General features: G+C 42.4%; 1 protein-coding gene across 2 annotated transcripts in view; it reads left to right on the top strand.

Annotated features, from left to right (window-relative positions):
- Positions 1-22,566, top strand: part of METTL15 (methyltransferase like 15) — a 285,871-nt gene extending 263,305 nt beyond the window's left edge. For both annotated transcript variants that reach the window (XM_044270341.1, XM_044270340.1), the window contains exon 6: positions 22,076-22,566. In XM_044270341.1, coding sequence (XP_044126276.1) covers positions 22,076-22,509 — 434 coding nt within the window. In that variant the 3' untranslated portion in view covers positions 22,510-22,566. The remainder of the gene's footprint in view (positions 1-22,075) is intronic.
- Positions 22,567-22,918: the final 352 nt, after the last annotated feature.

Here is a 22,918-nt window from a genome sequence, read left to right as displayed (position 1 = left end):
AGTATATTCATAATAAAGTAATATTTACGTATTTTCATTTTCTTAATTCCCGGAGAACCCTTTCAAACAACTTCTGCTCTTCTACATCTGCTGGTGGCATTGCCTTTCCTGATTTAGAGTGCCGTAGTGTAAATGATATATTTATCGTGGAGAAATCTGTGGATAAGAAACCGCACCACTTGGCCACGGATGTATTGCCTCTGCCGTTGGAGCCCTTATGTACGCCTGGAATGAAGTGATTATGTTAGCTTGCTACATTTGTTCCTTGTCCTTATCAGTTGTCATGTAAAATGGTCTCTCCAGTGTATTGCTGTGACTGAGCAGCTTGATAAGAGCATTATCTACATTTTGACACATTAACCTACACAAAGGCATGTTGTACTTTTCTGCAAAAAAAAATAATATCTTCTTTCAACTTATTATTTTTTTTGTTTGCCTTTTCAAGCGAAGCAAAAAATATATATTTTTTTTTCTCCTTTTTTTTTCTTTTTTTTTTTTAAAAATAATCTCTGGTTGAGACATGGCCGCATTATTGGCTTATGCTGCTCAATAATAAGGCTGGCCCATAACAACAATTAAACGTATGCAAGAGCAAAGCCGATTACATATCACTGAACAATAAACCGTGATGGATATCACATTGTGCCGCGCACGTTGTGACAATATTTGCCCAGCCTCTGAAATCATTTGCGCTCTGCCTTTTTATTGTTAGTTGATTGCTAAATTACATGTGCCATTCCAACTGCCATGATCCGACGTGATTTAACAGATGCTTTGAATAATATGGAGAATTCGAGGGAGACGTCAGCACAAGGTTCATTAAGTTGCTGCTGGCGAGGAGAAGCTCCTGTCATCGCTGGCAATAGCTCTGTATCAAGATGCTTTAGCAAACATGTCCAAGGATCGTAGGAAGAAAGTTAAAACGAAATAGATGGTATAAATCTAGCCATCTATTTTAGTCATATAAATGAATGGAACTCTGTTCTGCCCCATGGAGTCTCAATCAAGTGCATCAAACTTGTTACGTTTCAGGTCTATATGATTCAAGGATCCCGCTGAAATTCTGCATCAATGGAACACAGCAGGTGTGACATACATTGCTGACAGAAAAGTATTAGCTCTACCTATCCTCTGTTCTATTTCCCCCCCACCCTTTAGTCTCCGTTTGTCATTATGGGCATTTATGAAAATAGAACATTAAGACTGAAAATTCATTGGGACTGGAGAATTATCAAAAAGGAAAGGGCTGGAATAAGAAAAATGAAATTAAAGAATTTCAATCAAATTGATGTACACGTAAGAACTTATCTCATTCTTACCAATGCATTGACTCCAGCCTCAGCAGAGACGTATGCATGGAGGCGCTAACCGTTGGCCAACCTCAAGGGTAATGTTCATTTAATACGGTGCCAAATGGGACTTGCCAACTTTCATTTTTCTGATTTATACAAAACCAGCAAGAATTAAATCACATTGTGAAGTCAGAAGCAAACGGAAATACATATGTGGAAGCCGCCAAGTGGATATTTCACATGCTACGTTTATGGCGTAGCACAGCAAGCATTCATACGCTTGTTGCCTAGTAGTAAATGACTGCACACTACAGAAATAGCATAGGTGTGCTGTGTTAACAATGTAGTGCACAGCATTGGTTGTGTTGGACACTTACACATCTTTACAGTCCAGGCCCAAAAAGTTTCAGCTTGGAGGTTTTGCAGAGCCTTTATGTGGTCATATCTGTACATGAAGGGGTTGTTCAGGAATATATTGCTTCTAACAGTTGCCAGCAAACTACGGTACCTCCCTTACTGAAAGGATCATACTTACCTGCGCCATGACACTCCGGTCCCCTATGCTGGCTCCCACGTTTTTCTGGTCTGAGGTTTGTTTTCTTCCTCCCGGGCATGGGCATGGTCAACTGATCCTCTTCAGCCAACAGCTGGCTTCAGTGGTGACGTGTCTCTTGTGGATACATCAGCGTTTTAGCCATTGGCTGAAGAGGATTAGGTGACCATGCCGATGCCAGGGAGGAAAAAACAAACCCCAGGCCAGAAGATGGACACATCGTAGCCAGCCTGGAGGACCTAGAGAGGCGGGGAGCAGATAAGTATGATTCTTTCAGTACAGGAGGCAGGCTGCTGGCAACTGTTAGAAATTGTATATTCCTAGACAATCCCTTTAATGTCTAATATATCTCAAATTTAAAGGGAACCTTTCAACTGGGTTGGGGCTAATAAACCATTAGGCATCTGGGTTTGAGGGTTTAAAATAAGCCCAAAGCAAACCCATCTATCTTCACAATGAATAGTGAATGAAAATCAGACTCACCAGGAGATAGGGCTGCACGATAAATCGAAAAAACAATCGAATCGCGATAATCGGCAAATGCGATATGGCGATTTGGCCGACCCGAAAATGCCGCGATTATATATAAAGGGGCCCTGCGCACATAACTGCCTTTGCGTGTAAAGTGTTTTACTAGTGTGTGTGTGGGTGAAACAATCTCTCTCCTAACAGGTCCGGCCTCTGTACTCACTATGAATGCAATGCACTGCAGCGAGCGGCAGCGAGGTGGCCGGCCGGCGCGTGACTGACGTCACTTAGTAACGCTCCTCCCACTTCAGGAAGCAGGAGCGTTACTAAGTGACGTCAGACGCGCCGGCCGGCCAGCTCGCTGCCGCTCGCTGCAGTGCATTGCATTCATAGTGAGTACAGAGGCCGGACCTGTTAGGAGAGAGATTGTTTCACCCACACACACTAGTAAAACACTTTACACTCAAAGGCAGTTATGTGCCCAGTTTAGGACACATGAGGGGGACCAGCATAAGATGCTATATGTCTTAAGCTGGCCCCCCTCATGGCCCTATGTGTCCTCCACACATCCCCTATAACAGTGCCCTCCACAGGTCCCCCATAACAGCGCCCTCCACAGATCCCCCATAACAGCGCCCTCCACAGATCCCCCATATAACAGCGCCCTCCACAGATCCCCCATATAACAGCGCCCTCCACAGATCCCCCATATAACAGCGCCCTCCACAGATCCCCCATATAACAGCGCCCTGCACAGATCCCCCATATAACAGCGCCCTGCACAGATCCCCCATATAACAGCGCTTTGCACAGATCCCCCATATAACAGCGTCCTCCACAGATCCCCCATATAACAGCGTCCTCCACAGATCCCCCATATAACAGCGTCCTCCAGAGATCCCCCATATAACAGCGTCCTCCACAGATCCCCCATATAACAGCGTCCTCCACAGATCCCCCATATAACAGCGTCCTCCACAGATCCCCCATATAACAACGTCCTCCACAGATCCCCCATATAACAACGTCCTCCACAGATCCCCCATATAACAGCGTCCTCCACAGATCCCCCATATAACAACGTCCTCCACAGATCCCCCATATAACAACGTCCTCCACAGATCCCCCATATAACAGCGTCCTCCACAGATCCCCCATATAACAGCGTCCTCCACAGATCCCCCATATAACAGCGTCCTCCACTGATCCCCCATATAACAGCGTCCTCCACTGATCCCCCATATAACAGCGTCCTCCACTGATCCCCCATATAACAGCGTCCTCCACTGATCCCCCATATAACAGCGTCCTCCACTGATCCCCCATATAACAGCGTCCTCCACTGATCCCCCATATAACAGCGTCCTCCACTGATCCCCCATATAACAGCGTCCTCCACTGATCCCCCATATAACAGCACCCTCCACAGATCCCCCATATAACAGCGTCCTCCACAGATCCCCCATATAACAGCACCCTCCACAGATCCCCCATAACAGCGCCCTCCACAGATCACCCATATAACAGCGCCCTCCACAGATCCCCCATATAACAGCGCCCTCCACAGATCCCCCATATAACAGCGCCCTCCACAGATCCCCCATATAACAGCGCCCTGCACAGATCCCCCATATAACAGCGCCCTGCACAGATCCCCCATATAACAGCGCTTTGCACAGATCCCCCATATAACAGCGCCCTGCACAGATCCCCCATATAACAGCGTCCTCCACAGATCCCCCATATAACAGCGTCCTCCACTGATCCCCCATATAACAGCGTCCTCCACTGATCCCCCATATAACAGCGTCCTCCACTGATCCCCCATATAACAGCGTCCTCCACTGATCCCCCATATAACAGCGTCCTCCACTGATCCCCCATATAACAGCGTCCTCCACTGATCCCCCATATAACAGCGTCCTCCACTGATCCCCCATATAACAGCGTCCTCCACAGATCCCCCACAACACAGCGCCCTCCACAGATCCCCCATATAACAGCGCCCTCCACAGATCCCCCAGATAACAGCGCCCTCCACAGATCCCCCATATAACAGCGCCCTCCACAGATCCCCCATATAACAGCGTCCTCCACAGATCCCCCATATAACAGCACCCTCCACAGATCCCCCACAACACAGCGTCCTCCACAGATCCCCCATATAACAGCGTCCTCCACAGATCCCCCACAACACAGCGTCATCCACAGATCCCCCACAACTCAGCGTCATCCACAGATCCCCCACAACTCAGCGTCATCCACAGATCCCCCATAACTATGTCATACCCAGCCGCGTCAGCGGCTCATATGGGAAAATCCAAGCAAATTGACCTCTAGCACAATTCCTTTAAAATATCGCATCGCATATCGTTATCGCAATTTTTAGGGCCCTAATCGCAATCGCACAAAATTCCCATATCGTGCAGCCCTACCAGGAGAAGAGTATGGAACTCTTTTCCAGCAGCATTGGGCGAATGCGCACTTTGCCGATGAAGCATATGACAGTAAAGCTCACTTCCCTGCACATGTGCCTAGTGCTCCTAGAAAAGAGTCTTGGACTCTTCTCCCATAAAGTTAAAATTCTGTTTACAATTCTTTGCGGGGACAGAGAGGTTTGTTATGACCCGGCTTGGAACCCTAAACTCCAGATGCATAATGGCATGCTGATGGTTTAGTGGTCAAAAACCAGGTGACAAGTTCCCTTTAACATGGTTTTGTATTGCTAGTGAAAATATAAATCAAGGATACCTCATAGTTGACGATAGGCAGAAAAAGCACCAAACTTTTAAAGACTCATCAATTGGACCAGTCTCCATGATGGAAAGTAGTAAAAATTATCAGCTCTCCAAAATTATGAAAATGTTAATTTTCTTTATTCACCCAAGTGTTCACATGCAACATTTCAACCCAGAATCTTGGGCCTTTCTCATACTTGGTGTTTGACCTTGGCGTTTGGTACATTTAGTTGGTGACCACTTTGTAAGCTCCTGCTTTTCTCCTGGAGGCTAGTACATGATCACATGGAGATTTTCCAACATGTTGCTCAAAATAAAGTATTCATTCACAGAGTAAGCATCTTAGTCTTTGATGTATTTGTTATAAAATCTTGTCTGATGTGTCTCTGAAAATAATAAATTACATGATACCTTGTATGGGATCAAGAGTATCTTCAGATAACTAAAAAAATACCTTGTTGCCCGTGAGTCATTGTGTTTCTTCAACCTTTCATTTTCATTAAGCACCTAAGGCCAACAGCCATAGATGATTTTCCAGTCTTGAGACTTTACTTTAAAGGTTTTGTGAAAACCAGGAACTATCTGGTCATTTCCTGTCACTCATAAGCTGTGCCCATTCTATACAGAATAACTAGTGGTAAAAAAAATGTTTTATAAAAAACATCCAGCAGAATGGTAAAAGGTGATTTAATTCCAGATAAGGGATTGTAGCTTTTCCTTAGCTCATGGTAATTCTTTTCTAAAATACCTTACTAATAATTATTTTTCTTACAGATTTTGCAGGTATTTTTACAGATTTGAAATAAAAAAGTAAATTGTTTTGTCTTAAGGCAAAAAAAATATTAGTATTTTTTTTAATCTGTCAGGGTCAGACTGGCCCAGAAGAGTACCAGAGGATCCTCCTGTGGGCTCAGTTCCTCAAGCAATAGTGGGTCCCAAAGGTCAGTGAGAAAAATCCCATTTGGAGGTGTTTTTTTTAGCTAATCACTTACCAGTAGGGTCTATTTATTTGAATCAAAATCTATTAGACTATTGATGATATAGGGATTGAACCCGAGAATAATTTCCTCTGGTAGGCACAAGTAACCCCAGTCAATATATAGGTAGATGCACTGTTGAACTTCAGTAAGGAGAGGAGCTACGCCCTCTCTAACTGGTGTTACCACTGAATGACCTTTTCCAACATTCCTTATATCTCGACTCCATACAACTTTTTGGATGCCCTTAAAAGGGTATTCCAAGATTTTAGTATTGATGGCCTGTCCTCAAGATAGACCATCAATATCTAATTGAATCACTCCGCACCTCTACCGATTATCTGTTTACCATTAGTTCCGGAAATCTGTTGAAATGGCTCCATTCACTGTAGCACTGCTCCCATTGAAGTGAAAGGGGGCAGCTCTGCAGTAACCAGCTCCGTCCACTACACAATAGGTGTAGCTCCTCAGGAGAAGCTGATTGGTGGGCATGCAGGTTATCAGATCCCGCCAAACAGATATTGATGGCCTCTCCTGAGGACAGGACATCAATAGTAAAATCGTGGAATACCCCTTTTCGTAGGTAATACATTGGGTTCATAAGGAGTTTAGGAGGTGCAGGTGGTATTTGTGGTGGGGTAGCTCTGTCAGTTAAATCTGACTTGTTAAAGTGCCTTCTACACATCTTTTTACAGTTACTACCGCATCGAAAATCTGCACCCCATCCATAATATGGGCATTTTAAGAGTGTCTAGTTTTAAAATGAATCACATTCTGAGTACCGTATCTCATGTAACTTTTTGAACATCTCCATGTTTAGTAGTGTTGAGCGAACTTGTGGTTTCAAGGTTAGCGTACAAGGTTCGCTGGTCTATCCCTGAAATACACCATCTATCCTGAGATCACCCCTTTAATGATGCTATCAAATGCTAAATTACAGCTTGCAGGCCAATAATACATTCCTGTTTATGGTATCTTGCGTTGGATAACATTGTTCATGATTGAGGGGTAGCTTACTTATCACATTTTTGGCTTTAACTTCTGGTTTACTAACCTGTGGGCAGGTTTACTTTTTGAATAAAATGGGTTCTAAATCCATTGGAATTTCCCATATTAATAGAGGCTTTTGATTCTCCCATGTGGTTTATTTTCCTTTTTTCTATTGACTTCATGTGGCTCAGGCATGTCGGTATCCCTAGGACATGAACAGGTCAAAAACTCATTTTATCGGTGTTAGTATCAGTGTATATAGGGAAGATTTGGTTTGCATTCATAGTTGGATGCTTCAAGGTGTTTCACATTAAATCTCCAGTATGTTTTTGACATCTACAGTACATGCAGAATAAAAATTTAAAACTTGGATTTGAAAACCTCCATCAGATCAAATAAACTAACCTTATATGTCATGTAAAATATACATAACCCAACTCTTGTCCATGCCTGTGCCTGGTATTGTCTTCACCTACTGTGTGCTATTCCCTTGCTTTATAGATTGTAAGCCCCACTGGGCACAATAATAATACTGGTACAGGTTTTGGTTTGCATGATTGTGTTACATATGGGATGCCATCCAGGTTAATATCAAACTACTATTAACAGATTGAATAATACAGTTATGTTCAAAATAATAGTGTGTTTAAAAAAGGGAATAAAGCTCAAAATCCTTCTAATAGTTTTTATTTCCATACACATAAATGCATTGGGAACTTTACACATTCTATTTCAAATCAAAACATGAAGAAAAATATATCAAATTTGTGTTGTTCCTCTAAAAAATTGAAGAAAAGCGACTATTGGACTGTTCAAAAGAAAAATAGCAGTGTTTGTATTCTTCTTTACAAACTCAAACATTCACTATATAAACTGATAAATGTTTCAAGATTTTGCTTTCCTTTGCATCACTCAACTAATATTTAGTTGTATAACCGCTGTTTCTAAAAACTGCTGGACATCTGTGTTGCATGGAGTCAACCAACTTCTGGCCCCTGTGAACAGGTATTCCAGCCCAGGATGATTGGACTACATTCCACAGTTCTTCTCTATTCCTCTCAGAAACTGCATTTTTTACATCACCCCACAAGTTTTCTATTGGATTAAGATCCGGGGATTGGGCCGGCCACTCCATAACGTCAATCTAGTTGCTCTGGAACCAAGATGTTGCACGTTTACTGGTGTGTTTGGGGTCGTTGTCATGTTGGAACACCCATTTCAAGGGCATTTCCTATTCAGCATAAGACAGCATGACCTCTTCAAGTATTCTGGTGTATTCAAACTGATCCATGATCCCGGGTATGCGATAAATAGGCCCAACACCTTAGTATGAGAAACATCCCCATATCATGATGCTTGCGCCAGATGCTTCACAGTCTTCACAGTGTACTGTGGCTTGAATTGAGGGTTTGGGGATCGTCTGACAAACTGTCTCCGGCCACTAGACTTAAAAAGAACAATCTTACTTTCATAAGTCCACAAAATGTCTCTTTAGGCCAGCCAATGTGCTCTTTAGCAAATTCTAACCTCTTCAGCACGTCTTTTTTTCAACAGTGGGACTTTGAGGGGGCTTCTTGCAGATAGCTTGGCTTCACATAGACTTCTTCTAATTGTAACAGTACTCACAGGTAACTTTAGACCTTCTTTGATCTTCCTGGAGCTGATTGTTGGCTGAGTCCTTGCCATTTTGGCTATTCTCCTATCCATTTAAATAGTAGTTTTTCGCTTTCTTCCACGTCTTTCAGGTTTTGGTTGCCATTTTAAAGCATTTGCGATAATTTTAGCTGAGCAGCCTATCATTTTCTGCACTTCTTCTTTTTATCTTTTCCCCTCTTCAGTCATCTTTTTAATCAAGGTACGCTGTTTTTCTGAACAATGTCTGGAACAACCCAATTTCCTCAGAATTTCAGAGTGAAATGCACTGTAACCAGCATGTACAACATTTGCTGCCTTCCTTCCTTAAATAAGGGCAATAATTGCCACCTGTTTTTCAAAGAATGAATTACCTCACTCATTGAACTCCACACTGCTATTATTTTGAACATGCCCCTTTCAAGAAGTGATTGAATTACAGAGAATCAGCAGCATGCACGTCATGACTGTTGGGTTTCTATTACTCTACTACACCTGCTATTAAATTATTTGCCATGTAGAAATATCATTTCTACCAAAAAACAGTGATTGATCAGGTTAGTGATGTCTTACTGCTATTATTTTGAACACAGCTGTATATACCCTCTCCTTCCAATTTGTAAAGGGACGCTTCCTTCCCAAAGTTTTTTTTTTAGCTTTTGAAAACAAAGTAAGAAAAAAAGACAAAAAATAAGTAAAAAACTAAAGTAAGAAGAGACTACCATAAATGAAAAAGTTAAATAAAGTAAAAAGAAACCTACAAAAACCACCCACCCCCCTTCCCCAACATCTATGTTTGCTAGAGAATCATTCAAAGAAATGAAAGAAGCAAGTATTTTTCTTTTTTAATATTCAAAGAAAACATTTTTTTAAATTAATTTTTACTGTTTTTCATTTTGGCAGTACTAGTATACCACAGAAGATTAGGTACAAAATATGGTCCTTCAGATAAATAAAACTCCCGTACAGTACAGATATGTAACTTATTTTTTTGGTTTACTGATGCTGTGAGGGAAAAGTGGTCTCTGCTAGTAAAATAATAGATTAGTACAGTGGTGCCTAACCATTTTTTGTCTGAGGGCCGCACTAGACTTGGTAAAAATTTTGCGGGCCGGAACCAGGTAGCTTTGCCAGAAAGAAATGCAAACGCTGTGAGGGGGCACGTGTGAGCATTACTACTGTGAAGAGGGCACATATCTGGCATAACTACTGTGAGGGGGCACATATCTGGGCATATCTACTGTGAGGGGGCACATATCAGGGTATAACTACTGTGAGGAGGGCACATATCTGGGCATAACTACTGTGAGGGGGCACATATCTGGGCATAACTACTGTGAGGAGGGCACATATCAGGGCATAACTACTGTGAAGAGGGCACATATCAGGGCATAACTACTGTGAGGGGGCATGTGTGAGCAGTACATCTGTGAAGAGGGCACATATCTTGGCATTATTACTGTGAGGGGGCACATATTTGGGCATAACTACTGTGAGGGGGCATGTGTGAGCATTAAGTCTGTGAAGAGAGCACATATCTTGGCATTATTACTGTGAGGGGGCATGTGATTTATACATGTGTGTAATGTATGTAGTGCAGTATGTGATTATCACACTCTGCACTACATACATTACACACATGTATACATCACATACTGCACTGTCACCTTCTTCTGCAGGTCTACCTTGATGTCTGGTCTTTAGGCTTCAGTCAGATCCTTCACCACCATGCTTGTGCCAGGAGCTGGCCCCTCCTCCTTTCATCTCCTGCCGGCTTCTCCTACAGCAGGGCGCTCTATCGCTCTAGTGCCCGCCCAATCTTAACAATCAGGGGCGTAGCTAGAAATGACTGGGCCCCATAGCAAAACAAATTATGCCCTTCTCCCGGATCTCCCACCCCCACATACCTATCGGACCTCCCATCCCTTCCAGAGCTCCCACCCAAACACCCCTCTAGGACCTCCCACCCCACCATCCCCCTAAGTGTCCTCCACAGATCCCCCCCTTCAGTGTCCTCCACAGATCCCCCCCCTTCAGTGTCCTCCACAGATCCCCCCCTTCAGTGTCCTCCACAGATCCCCCCTTCAGTGTCCTCCACAGATCCCCCCTTCAGTGTCCTCCACAGATCCCCCCTTCAGTGTCCTCCACAGATCCCCCCCTTCAGTGTCCTCCGCAGATCCCCCCCTTCAGTGTCCTCCGCAGATCCCCCCCTTCAGTGTCCTCCGCAGATCCCCCCCTTCAGTGTCCTCCGCAGATCCCCCTCCTTCAGTGTCCTCCGCAGATCCCCCCCTTCAATGTCCTCCGCAGATCCCCCCCTTCAGTGTCCTCCACAGATCCCCCCCCCTTCAGTGTCCTCCACAGATCCCCCCCTTTATTGTCCTCCACAGATCCCCCCCTTCAGTGTCCTCCACAGATCCCCCCTTCAGTGTCCTCCACAGATCCCCCCCTTTAGTGTCCTCCACAGATCCCCCCCCTTCAGTGTCCTCCACAGATCCCCCCCTTCAGTGTCCTCCACAGATCCTCCCCTTTATTGTCCTCCACAGATCCCCCCCCTTCAGTGTCCTCCACAGATCCCCCCCTTTATTGTCCTCCACAGATCCCCCCTTCAGTGTCCTCCACAGATCCCCCCTTCAGTGTCCTCCGCAGATCCCCCTCCTTCAGTGTCCTCCGCAGATCCCCCTCCTTCAGTGTCCTACACAGATCCCCCCTTCAGTGTCCTCCACAGACCCCCCCCTTCAGTGTCCTCCACAGATCCCCCCCCTTCAGTGTCCTCCACAGATCTTCCCCTTCAGTGTCCTCCACAGATCTCCCCCCCCTTCAGTGTCCTCCACAGATCTTCCCCTTCAGTGTCCTCCACAGATCTCCCCCCCTTCAGTGTCCTCCACAGATCCCCCCCTTCAGTGTCCTCCACAGATATCCCCCCCCCCCCAGTGTCGTCCACAGATATCCCCCCCACCTAGAGCCACTTCCTAGCCGTAATCTCGCACAGGCGCACTGGCAGAGGCCAGGAAGACGGTGCATGCGCACTTCGATGCCTCTGCCAGTGCGCCTGTGAGAGATTACGGCGCTTCTCTTCAATTTCACAGAGGCAAGTGCAGTGAATAAATTAGCTAGGAGGCGGGGCTGGCCGGGGAGATTGCAGACACAGGCAGAATCGCTTTGCTGCCTGTGCCGTTCGCAGCGCGCCCTGCGCTGGTAAAGTCCGGTCACTGCGCGGGCCGCATGACACGGCTTCGCAGGCCGCATTTGGTCCGCGGGCCGTAGGTTGGGCATGACTGGATTAGTAGATTAAGGATAACAACATGCCAATCTGTTGCTTTATTAACATTACACTAAGGGCTCATTCAGACCGCCCTATGCCCAGCATGTCCGCAAAAAAAAAACGGATTGCATTCAGTTTTTTTTGCTGATCCATAGACTTCAATAGGGGCCATATCCTGATTTTCACTGACAAGTATAGGACATGTTTCATTTTTTTGCTGAGCTGTGCAATGGAAGAAAAGGGCCCCATAGAAATAAATGGGACAACATCTAATCCGCAAAAAAACGGATCCGCATTTTTGCGGACAGTCTGAATGAGCCCTTAGTGTAATTTATGATGCTCTAACTCAGTCACTCATCTCTCTTTAGTCTGGAATGAATGGTCAAGGTAGACCAAACACAGAGGAAGGACAGGAAGTAGAATATGTGGAGTGAGTTCAAAAACTATATCCAGAAAATCATTTACCCATTTAAAGAAAATAAATATATATATATTACATAGAATATTCACATATAGGCCATGCTAGTTTCCCTTTAAGCTCCCAGTAGTCTTATCTGTGATCCTTGAGCTATGTAATCCCAGCATCTTTACATTTCTCACATGGTAATAATTGTACAACTCCAGCACACATCTCAGGCTAGTAGCTTAATTGTGCCTCTAGGCTTCATCATGATGGGTTTATCAAATTAAAAATACCATTGAGAATGGATTATTACAGGAATAGTTAGTAGTTAAATTTAAAGCCAAACCTGAAGCTCTGATATTAAAACTTCAAGATTATGATCATAAGATTTTTTTTTATATTTTTTTTGTCCTTTATGACAACCTAAATATGTAAAGCCGGCTATAGCTAAGTTCATGGACTTTAATTAACAGTTAGAACATTGTAATATCACTTGAATTTTAGATTGGTGAGAATCCAACACTGTATTAAGCAGCCAAGACAAAAGGACATGAATTGCGTCACTGAGACTTATTAAATGCGATGCAAATTCAATAGTCTGATTCCTGCAAACAGGTGCGAGAGACGAATTAATTTTTAAACTCTACCACTCTCTCTCACTCGGGGGATTTTAATGCATCACATTGACAGCCATAGCACGTTGACAATTTCATCCACAAGCATAAAAAATTTCCAGTGCATTTCAGTAGCAGAGACGGGTCCTGTTGTTCTAGGTTAACCCATTCCCTGCTCTACTGTTACTGTCTTCATTACTAGGCAATTATGGTAAAGGTTAGGGTTGCAAGGTAGGGTTATGTTTGAAACAGGAGGAAGGCTAGGGGTCTTAGCTCGGTAATCGTCACTGTAATGTTCCAAGACCACCTCATAGCCCGTGTTTAACTCCCTGCAGAAGAAAGCTGAAGCAGGCAGCCACTCTGCGTGTTACTTTTTTTTCTTTAGCAAAAATTAATTAAACTATAAATCTAATATATCTAATTTTAACAACTGTGCGTCATTGTTCTCCATGTAATATCTATCACTTTCTGAAAACGTTCATTTTATTTCACCCCAACCGTGTCAGGGAAGGGAAACAGTACAGCAAGTGTCATCCAGTTCTAGAACCGAAAATGTTAAATTTCTGTAGCTGGGATTTCAAATCCTTCATCTCACCAGCAGCATAGATTTTTTTTTTTTTATGAATGAAATCCATCTTGCTGGCTCTGCATACAAATACTCCTCTGTTGTCGTTGTGTTCTATTTGCCAGCAAGAATCTGTTTAACTTGTATTTTAATTTTCTTTGGTGAGTAACCATATAATATTTGCAATGTGCTTTTGATGTGTTCAATAAGAACTCAACTCTTAGAAAGCTATAGTTCTGTCTATATCTATCTTTCTATCTATCTATTGTATCACTCGATCTATCGAGTCTATATATATATATATATATATATATATATATATGGTATCTTCCTATCTATCCAAAAAACTGAAAGATGGCAGCACCAGAGTCAACAAAAGAAAAAAAAGAGGTGCAAGCCCAAGGGAACTAGACCAACGCCCAAAAAGTAAAAAAAAAATGCAAAGAGGCAGCACTCTCAAATGATGAAAAAAAGGAATAAACGTTTATTCGCCCATGTTGACGTGACGTTTCAGGTCAACATTAGAGCCTTTCTCAAGCTTGAGAAAGGCTCTAATGTTGACCTGAAACGTCGTGTCCACATGGGTGAATAATCTTTTGTTCCTTTTTTTCATCATTTGAGAGTGCTGCCTCTTTGCATTTTTTTATTTATCTATCTACGCTATCTATCTATCTATGTATTATCTATATATCTATCTATAACAGACATTGTAAATTAAAGCTGCCCGTCCACATTTAATAGCTGTCGGACGAACTATTGTTCTACTGACAGCTATCTCTTCCGACTCCCTCCCGGCTTGACCATATACATAAACGGTCTGCTCGGCCGAACATGTATATGTATTATATAGAGAGAGAAAGAGGAGGAAACCGCTGTCCAACACTTCTGGTGGCGGCTTATCTCGCAGGAGAACAAAAGGATCAGTCAAGAGCTCCCCACTCACATTATTGTGTCCAGGATCGGAGTGGTCCAAAGCTCTGAGAATAATGGACCCCTAATAAAACAGGGGTCCTACAACCCCTCTCTAGTAGCTATAGCCTGTCATATTATTACACTCCAGAAATACATCCAGGCCCCTCTTGAACTCTATTAGTGAATTCAACATCACCACCTCCTCAGGCAGAGAGTTCCATAGTCTCACTGCTCTTACCGTAAAGAATCCTCTTCTACTGTATGTTTGTGTAGAAACCTTCTTTCCTCCAAATGCAGAGGATGTCCCCTCGTCACAGTCCTGGGGATAAATAGATGATGGAAGAGATCTCTGTACTGACCCCTGATATATTTATGCAGAGTTATTAGATCTCCCCTGAATAGTCTTTTTTCTAAGGTGAATAACCCTAATCTTTCAGGGTACTGTAGTCCACCCATTCCAGTAATTACTTTAGTTACCCTCTCCAGCTCTGCTATGTCTGGATGTTCACTGGAGCCCAGAACTGTACACAATTCTCCATGTGTGGTCCGACTAGTGAGTACTGTGTACAGTTCTGGGTTCCTGTGAACAAGGGAGACATAGCAGAGCTGGAGAGGGTTCATAGGAGGGCAACTAAAGTAATAATGGGTGGACTACAGTACCCTGTTCTTGTGCACAGTCCGGACTGTGCAGGATACAAGAACGCAGTGTGCTGCGTTTTTGTATTCTTTTTTTATTTTTTTCATAAACGTCATATGAAGGTATAAAACGTGAGGTGAACCCACTCTTAGAGAGTCCATACATGCACCATAAGTGTCATACAATCTGAGCCACTAAAGACTTCCCTTCTACCCTCTTCAAAAAAGTTTTTGTAAAATTTGAAGAACAAGGCAATCATCTGGGTTGGTCTTGAGCTCTACTAGGAATGCATGCAGTCACATTCCTCTTCAGGCATGCTAGAATTGAAAATAGGAGACGGAGAAAATTCACTACTCTATGGCTTCAAAACCCAGAATTTCTGAGAGGTCATCGATAGAAAATTCTATTTGAAAATGAAACCACTGTGACGAGTTTCCTTATGTTGAATGCCAGCCTCTGTTATGGAACATCCCTGTGATGCTGTAGAAATCTGTGTAGTGTTGTAGACACAGTACAAAATGTTCTAGCCCTGTAGGGTGACTTCTGTAAACAGCAAAATAGCAGATGAGATCGATGTGTAAGGTTATATAGTTTAGGGCAAAAAGTAGACAAGCTATGGAGTCTTGGGAAAGGGAGTCTAAAATGGGATAGATTTAGGTGTAATTATAAACTAAATTATAACAGGCAATGCCAGTCTGCTGCCTCAAAAGCTAATATGATTTTGTCTTGTTTCAGGAACGTCATGGCTTTTAAACAAGGCAGTAGTAGTTTACCCCTTTAAAAAGCACTAGTGTGACTACATCTTACATATGCAGTGCGGCTTTGGGCACCCATACATAACAAAGATATCCGGGATCTAGAGCAGGGCTGGCCAACCTGCGGCTCTCCAGCTGTTGTAAAACTACATTTCCCACCATGCCCTGCTGTAGGCTGATAGCTGTAAGCAGTCTAGGCATGCTGGGAGTTGTAGTTTTGCAACAGCTGGAGAGCCGCAAGTTGGCCAGCCCTGATCTAGAGAGAGCACGAAGAAGGACATACAGTAAATCCAACAAATTATTCTTCTTGTGAATCCAGAAGGAGGTCGCTGCTTATGGTTAAAGTGTCCCTGTACTTTAAAAAGAAAAAGCGTTTGATATGTCCTAGCCACATAAAAAGGTTTTGATCAGTGGGGATATGAGTCAGTATGACATAGCTAAAGTTTTTTAAAAAAAGTGTAAGTATACTTTAAAGGCTATGTACACCTTTGGGGAATTTTTTTTTAAGATTTCATTTTACTCATTTGGAGCTAAAAATCTTTTTTTCAATTGGTCTTTATAAAAAAAGAAAATATTGAGCCATTCTGTTTTCTAATTTTGTACATCCTACTTTCACTTTGTACTGGGCATCTAATAACCCTTGTCTCTAAATTACTCATAAACACTTAATTAAGTCACCATTCTTATCAGTAAGATAAGGATTGAGCTATGATGAGTATTTATAAGATTTGAGGACAGAGATAAGGAGCCCATCAGCTCCCTGCCTGACTGAGCAGAGAGAAAATTCAGATCTTGCTAGTAGAACATTTCAGCTCTGTACAGAGAACAGGACTCCATATTTTTAATAAAGACCAATTGGAAAAATGATTTTCAATTTGTACAATGCACTAATGACAAATAAAATGCACCCAAAGGTGTACCTAAACTCGGTCACTGCTTTAAAGGCTATCTGTCTATCTGATATTTGTCTGCCTACAGGGTAATTCATTGCATGTCAGTAAAGGTGGTATTACTCTGCCCTGTGTTCGAGCAGTGCAAGCGCTGATGGATGATATCACATCCATCGGTGCTCATTTGCACCGGCCTGATTACACAGGCCGATGCAAATTAAATAGGAAAGGAACAATTGCTGGTTCCGTCTTTTGTCTTTCATTCTGTTCTATTCATTATCAGCAGCACATCCCTGATTACACAGGCAGATGTACTGCCAATGATCGGGCATCCTTTATGCTGATGAAAGATGCCAATCAACCAACAACGAGCATTATGCTCATTCATCGTCTGATCACCTGCTCGAAGAGCATCTCCGGGGGACATGGCACATCCAATCATTATACAGGCTGCACATTGATTTTAATAGGCTCTATATAATGCACTGTTTCTTTTGAGATGGCGTTGCAGGGGAATTATTCACAGGCTGACAGGTACCCCATTAGATTACTGGTCACTAGGGATCATAGTAACAGGATAGCATGGGATCAGCTTTATTTTGAGAGACTCTTGGGATTGTCTAAATTCAACCTCCCTTTTAAAGTTTTAGCTCATTAGAAATGTGACAAAAAGTTTTGCGATAACCAATACATCATATTTGGTTATTGAGTAAAAATTGAATTGTAAAAAACAGCATCATTCCACTAAGAGAAAAAAAATTTAAGGGCTTATTCCATGATTAATGTAAAAAATGAAAATCATACATAATCTTTCTAACAAAGCTAGAACCAGCCCCGTACCTCACATGATTCCAGAGATCTTCCCATTCATTGTTCCCGTTGCTCTGCTAGATTTATATCAAGCTAGCAGCTCAAGGGGGGTGTCCTTTCTGATGCAACTTGTGGCAGTTGAAGGATAGAACTACGCATGTGCTTCCGTCTCAGTTAGAAGGACAGGGAAATTAGAAAAAGAGCTAACAGCAGGTGACGCTATACAGATAGATTTCAGCGAATGACTATACTAAATTTTTAATTGCATGCACTTACAAAAGTATTCATATCCAGGTGCTGATTTGAAAACTTTTGACTATAATTCTTGGAAATCCCCTTTAAGGTAGTCTGCTGTCAACTCTGGTTATTTTCTACCTCTGTATTTCTGCTTATTGTAAGCTCTATATGGTAGATATGTTATAAGACATATGTAACTCTATTGCTTTTCCATGTGATATCTATTATAATTTGATTGGAATGTTCAAGGCCCATTATCTATATAAGTTTATCTATTTAATCTCTTTCTTCTGTGAGGCATTATATAATATATATATCGAGGCATGAATAGTCGTAGGTTAACGTATATATACAATAGTTCAGGAATGATGTACGAAGAGTAAATTTATTCACAACTGTTTTATATGTTAAATCTTAGCAGCTGTGGAAATAGATTTTTTTATTTTGGGCCAGAAGTTGGGAAATCTTAATTAAATCATAGGTGATATTGTTTTTTATTATTATATTCAATGATATTATAATTATCTAAACTTGCACATAAAAAAAAAATTCTACACTATTCATTGTTTGAGGGATTTTTCTGTTGAGAACAGTCCCTGTCGATATGCTGTAATTTGGGATATAAAAATCGTAGAATGGGGTTCTTCACTCAAGAATCCACCCTGGACCAGAGTAAGAGCCACTATTTAAAGGGAATGTGTCTTCGGAAAATGACCTATTTAAATCATGTTTTATGTTAAACATATTTATTTTACTTGTTGTATTTATTTTTTATTTTTCCATGTCACTTTATATATGTTTTAAAAAGTGTATAATCCTCCAAATTTTCCACTGGCCATTAGACCTAATAGAGGCTCGTTATTTCCAGTTATGTAACTTTTCATTAGCCATTATCAATATAGGCAGGATTACAATGACAAGTAGCACCTCTGTATAGATAACACAGGATCCACCGTTCACAATAGGTGATATCACAGCTTATCAGCTCCCTCCTGACCTCTGCACAGGTCACATAGCGTGCCTCCAATAGAAGTCATTGGGATTCCGCACTCCCGTCCATTGTGTTTATGGCCCATGTAGCTGCTCTCAAAAGATAGGAAGTCTTAAAATAGCAGTGGTCATTGTGAAAATTGCAGGATTATTTTTTAATACAAATGGTGACATGGAAAATTTTCTAAAAAACCACCAAGAATTAAAAAAAAATTAAAAAAAATATTAAATATGCTTAACATTAAAATTTAATTTAAACAATAGGTCTGATGACACTTTCTGTTTAAGTGGCAAACACTTCGACCGTCCATGCAGCTATGTGGTTGACCATTCAGTTGAATAATAAGCACATAATATAACATTTAATGGACTTGAGCAGATGGTGCTACCACCCAGTTAAGGGCCCTTTAAACGGGCCTAGAATCGCACAGATTATGGCTACCGAGCGTTCATAGTAACGCTCGTTAGCATTTAAATGCAGCGGTCTCCTCCACCACCGATCAGCAGATTGTCGGGAAGGAACGTTGCTCATAGATATGATAATGGGTAAATCGATTTTGTTTAAAGCAGAAAGTGGAGGGGGGAGGGCTGCTTCAGATGGTGATATCGTCTCAAAGGTAGCAGCTAGAAACCGGTCTTGTTTGAAAGCTGAAAGTCCACACTTTCATACAAGACAAGAATGACAGCTCTAGTCCAAGCAACAGAGGAGAAATCATTGTTAGAAATAAAGTTGTGAATAATTGCGGGTAAAATCTGCTTTTACTTTCAGCTTCATTCACAGCATCCCGATTTCTATCATTGCTATCTTCCCCTGTACTGAACAGATTTATGTCATTCTGGTATTGTCTGAAAGCTTGGAATGTCAGCACCCCCCCCCCCCCCCCCCCTGTCAGTCTGGGAGAGAATGAGGGACAGCTGGCTATTAGGAGATTAAAAGAAATGCTTACTGATTTAATGTAATTGCAGTGTTTGTCTCTGGCTAGCTGTATGTTAGGATACACACTGCTCTGGGTACTGTGGGAAGTTATCTGCGTTCTGATTGGTTCTGCTAGTTCATGTGAGGAGAGCAAGGGCTTAAGGGAAGTGAGGGAAATACAGGATGGCCTCAAGGAAGGGCAAAGATCATCACAGGAAGAGCAGCAGAAGCCACCTTAGGAAGTTGCTGAAATAGAGGCACAGAGAAATATAGTTGCTAAGGGCTTATATTTTCCCTTAACCATCACATATGTTAGGAATTTCATTTTTGGTAGTGAAATGGCAGTTACACTTTAATATCATGTTCTTGCTATTCTGTATACAGTTTCCCATGTGTGAAAAATATGCATGGGATAACTGACGTGTTAATATATGATTCACAATAATGAGCAATATTATGGCCCGTCCAAGACTATCAGGATAAGTATTGAGAGGAGAAAGCTTATATCATCGTAAATGATGGATCAATATGTTGGGGCTGAGGAATAAATACCCCCTTGAGCCCACAGAACGTCAGATCCCTCTGCTGAATGTTGCATAGGAGATTATGATAATGATAGGCTATCATGCTGGAATTACCAATAGAAATATCGGACTGGACATTATATCGCCCTGCCGATCAGTGCAGCAGCGATGAGAGAAATGTCTCCAAGTATATTCAGACAATAGATCGCTCAGCTATGCAATGCAGTAGCGACAGTATAGATGCCCTTGTACTCAGGAATTTTAGTTCGCTCTGCTGACAGTAGCGAACTTTGACAGGGAGAACAGGAGCGCTGGCCCGCAACGCATCGGAAGGTCCCTATGGCAAGAGGCCCGCCCCACGCACGGCACGTCTGCTCAGAGGCAGGAGCAGGGAGCGAGATCACAATGAAGTAAGCAATGCTTGATCCGCCCCTACCCGCCCAGCGATGATGACTGAGATGGGAAGAGGAGGACTTATGAGTATAAAAGGAGGGTAATGTAGCTACATAATTGCCACTGCCTTTATTCTGACGCTGGGACTAGAGATATTGCTTCCTAAAGAGCCTTAAATGTTAGGCTAAACGCGTTGAAGCTTCTAGTACAAGCAATCTCAGCATATGAATCACTTTAAATAGGAAGAGTATGATTTAGACTAGGCCTGAGGTATCCAGAGGCTGGGGGTCGCTCATACAGCCACTAGACTATTCCCTAACCTGAGACTAAGGACCGAAAGGGAGAGAAACTACAGTGCCGTAAATGAGCCGCCCATTATATTGACCCCCCGCCTCAAACAAGAAAAGGAGACCTAGTGACCCAATTCCTATTAAAGGGGTTGTCGCAAGGATATGCCCCCATTGTCTGATAGGTGCGGGTCCCTATCAGACAACGAGAACGGAGCCGAGGAGAGTTGTGGCTGGAGGACCCCGGGTTTCCCAGGGTCCGACCACCACCAGGCACAGCTCCCCGCCTCTCCCATTGAAGTGAATGGGAGCGCACCGCACATGCGCGGCCAACGCTCTCATTCATTTCTATGGCGGCTGCATAGAAATGAACGGAGGGCGGCTGCGCATGCGCAGTGCGCCCTCCTCCACTTTCTCTGCTCCGTTCTCCTTGTAGGTGCGGGTCCCAGTGGTGGGACCCGCACCTATCAGACAATGGGGGCATATCCTTGCGATATGCCCCCATTGTCTAAGATGGGATAACCCCTTTAAGTGACTTATTTTAATCATTACCTTACTAAATTTAAGAGAATCTTAATGAAAGTTATATTTTTTTATTATTATTATTACTATTATTTTGCTAAGGCACACTCGGATCATGAATAATAGTTTATAAGCTCCTGAGTGACGATAGTAGTGCAAAAAGACACACCACCAAGTTTACTAGTATACTTCCCAACAAACTGCTGTAATATCCTCCCGTTTAAAGTGACCTTCAGAGGAGTAAGACCCATAGTAATCCACTGATTGCAAAGCTTTGCCTTTAATGAGACTTAGTTGTGGCCTCTTTGTCTTTTTTACTTTTTCATACTGTATCTGTTAGCCCAGTTCATGCTTAGCATTTTGATTATGTATTTGGATGCTGGATACATCCTTTAGGCATCAGTTCTGGTTTTGATAGTACAGGAATGTTTTGTAAGGTCTAATGTTCAGAGAACTCTTGAGTCTTTTGATTGTTTCCCGACATCGAAATTCCAAAGAAATGGATGTTCCTAAGAACGTGTTCTACACTGTTGTAGCCAATCGCACTTTTTTCAATTGTGCAGATTTCATGATGTAGTTTCTAGTAATCTTGGTTACTTAGTTATGAAGTTGATTCAATAGATCAAGAAGGCAAAGAAATAATATGTATTTTTTTATTCTCTAGACTTTTCTACGCCTTTGATGGTTTTTATTTTATTTGTTTTTCAGGTGTTTGTTTTTATAATCATAAAGATCTTCTCCAGCGGCCAGCACATGTGGCCACCAAAACATTTCAAGCTCTCCGTATCTTTGTGAATGATGAACTGAACGAACTCCACACAGGACTGCAGGCAGCTCAGAAATTTCTAAGACCAGAAGGAAGACTTGTTGCCATTTCATTCCATTCTTTGGAAGACCGGATAGTTAAGAGATTTCTGTGTGGAATTCCAATGGATGAAAAGCCAAATCTAAGTGCTAGGCATAGGATTAGGCAAGGACAGAAGAATGTTACAGAAGTGGAAGATGATGAACAGTTTGCAAATCCACAGCCGAATCTAGTGTGGGAAATTGTTCAACGAAAGGTTCTTACACCTGAGCACCAGGATGTTCTTGAAAATCCTCGAGGAAGATCTGCAAAACTCAGAGCTGCTATAAAACAATAACATCGGTTTAATTTATTACAGTTTTTCTAATCTGTATTAAAATGATATTTTTTAATTCCATTGTTCTTTTAAATCACATCATTTTTGTCTTTACTACTCTTGCTAAATTAAGACATTGGATGCTTGTTCAGCTACAGTTAACCCCTCTGGTACCATCTTCAGCCACTTTAACTTCAAATAGAGCAGCAGCACTCATGCTTGAGTGTTGCTTCATTCAAAATCCTCCTTGCTGACCTGTTGCATGTGCGCTTGGCAACTGAAGACATCTGTGTTAGTTCCATGTTCATATTTGCCTGCATTGCTGAGAAAATTGATGTTCTAATATATGCCAGAGCCTGTAGGAGCAACGTGGGCGTTGCCATTGCTCCTAGAGGCTCTGTTATTTCTGCAACTACAGCACCCTCTGCAC

The sequence above is a fragment of the Bufo gargarizans genome, chromosome 10, assembly GCF_014858855.1.
Source record: "Bufo gargarizans isolate SCDJY-AF-19 chromosome 10, ASM1485885v1, whole genome shotgun sequence".
In the NCBI taxonomy this organism is placed as follows: domain Eukaryota; kingdom Metazoa; phylum Chordata; class Amphibia; order Anura; family Bufonidae; genus Bufo; species Bufo gargarizans.
This window is presented reverse-complemented; position numbering and strand designations above follow the sequence as displayed.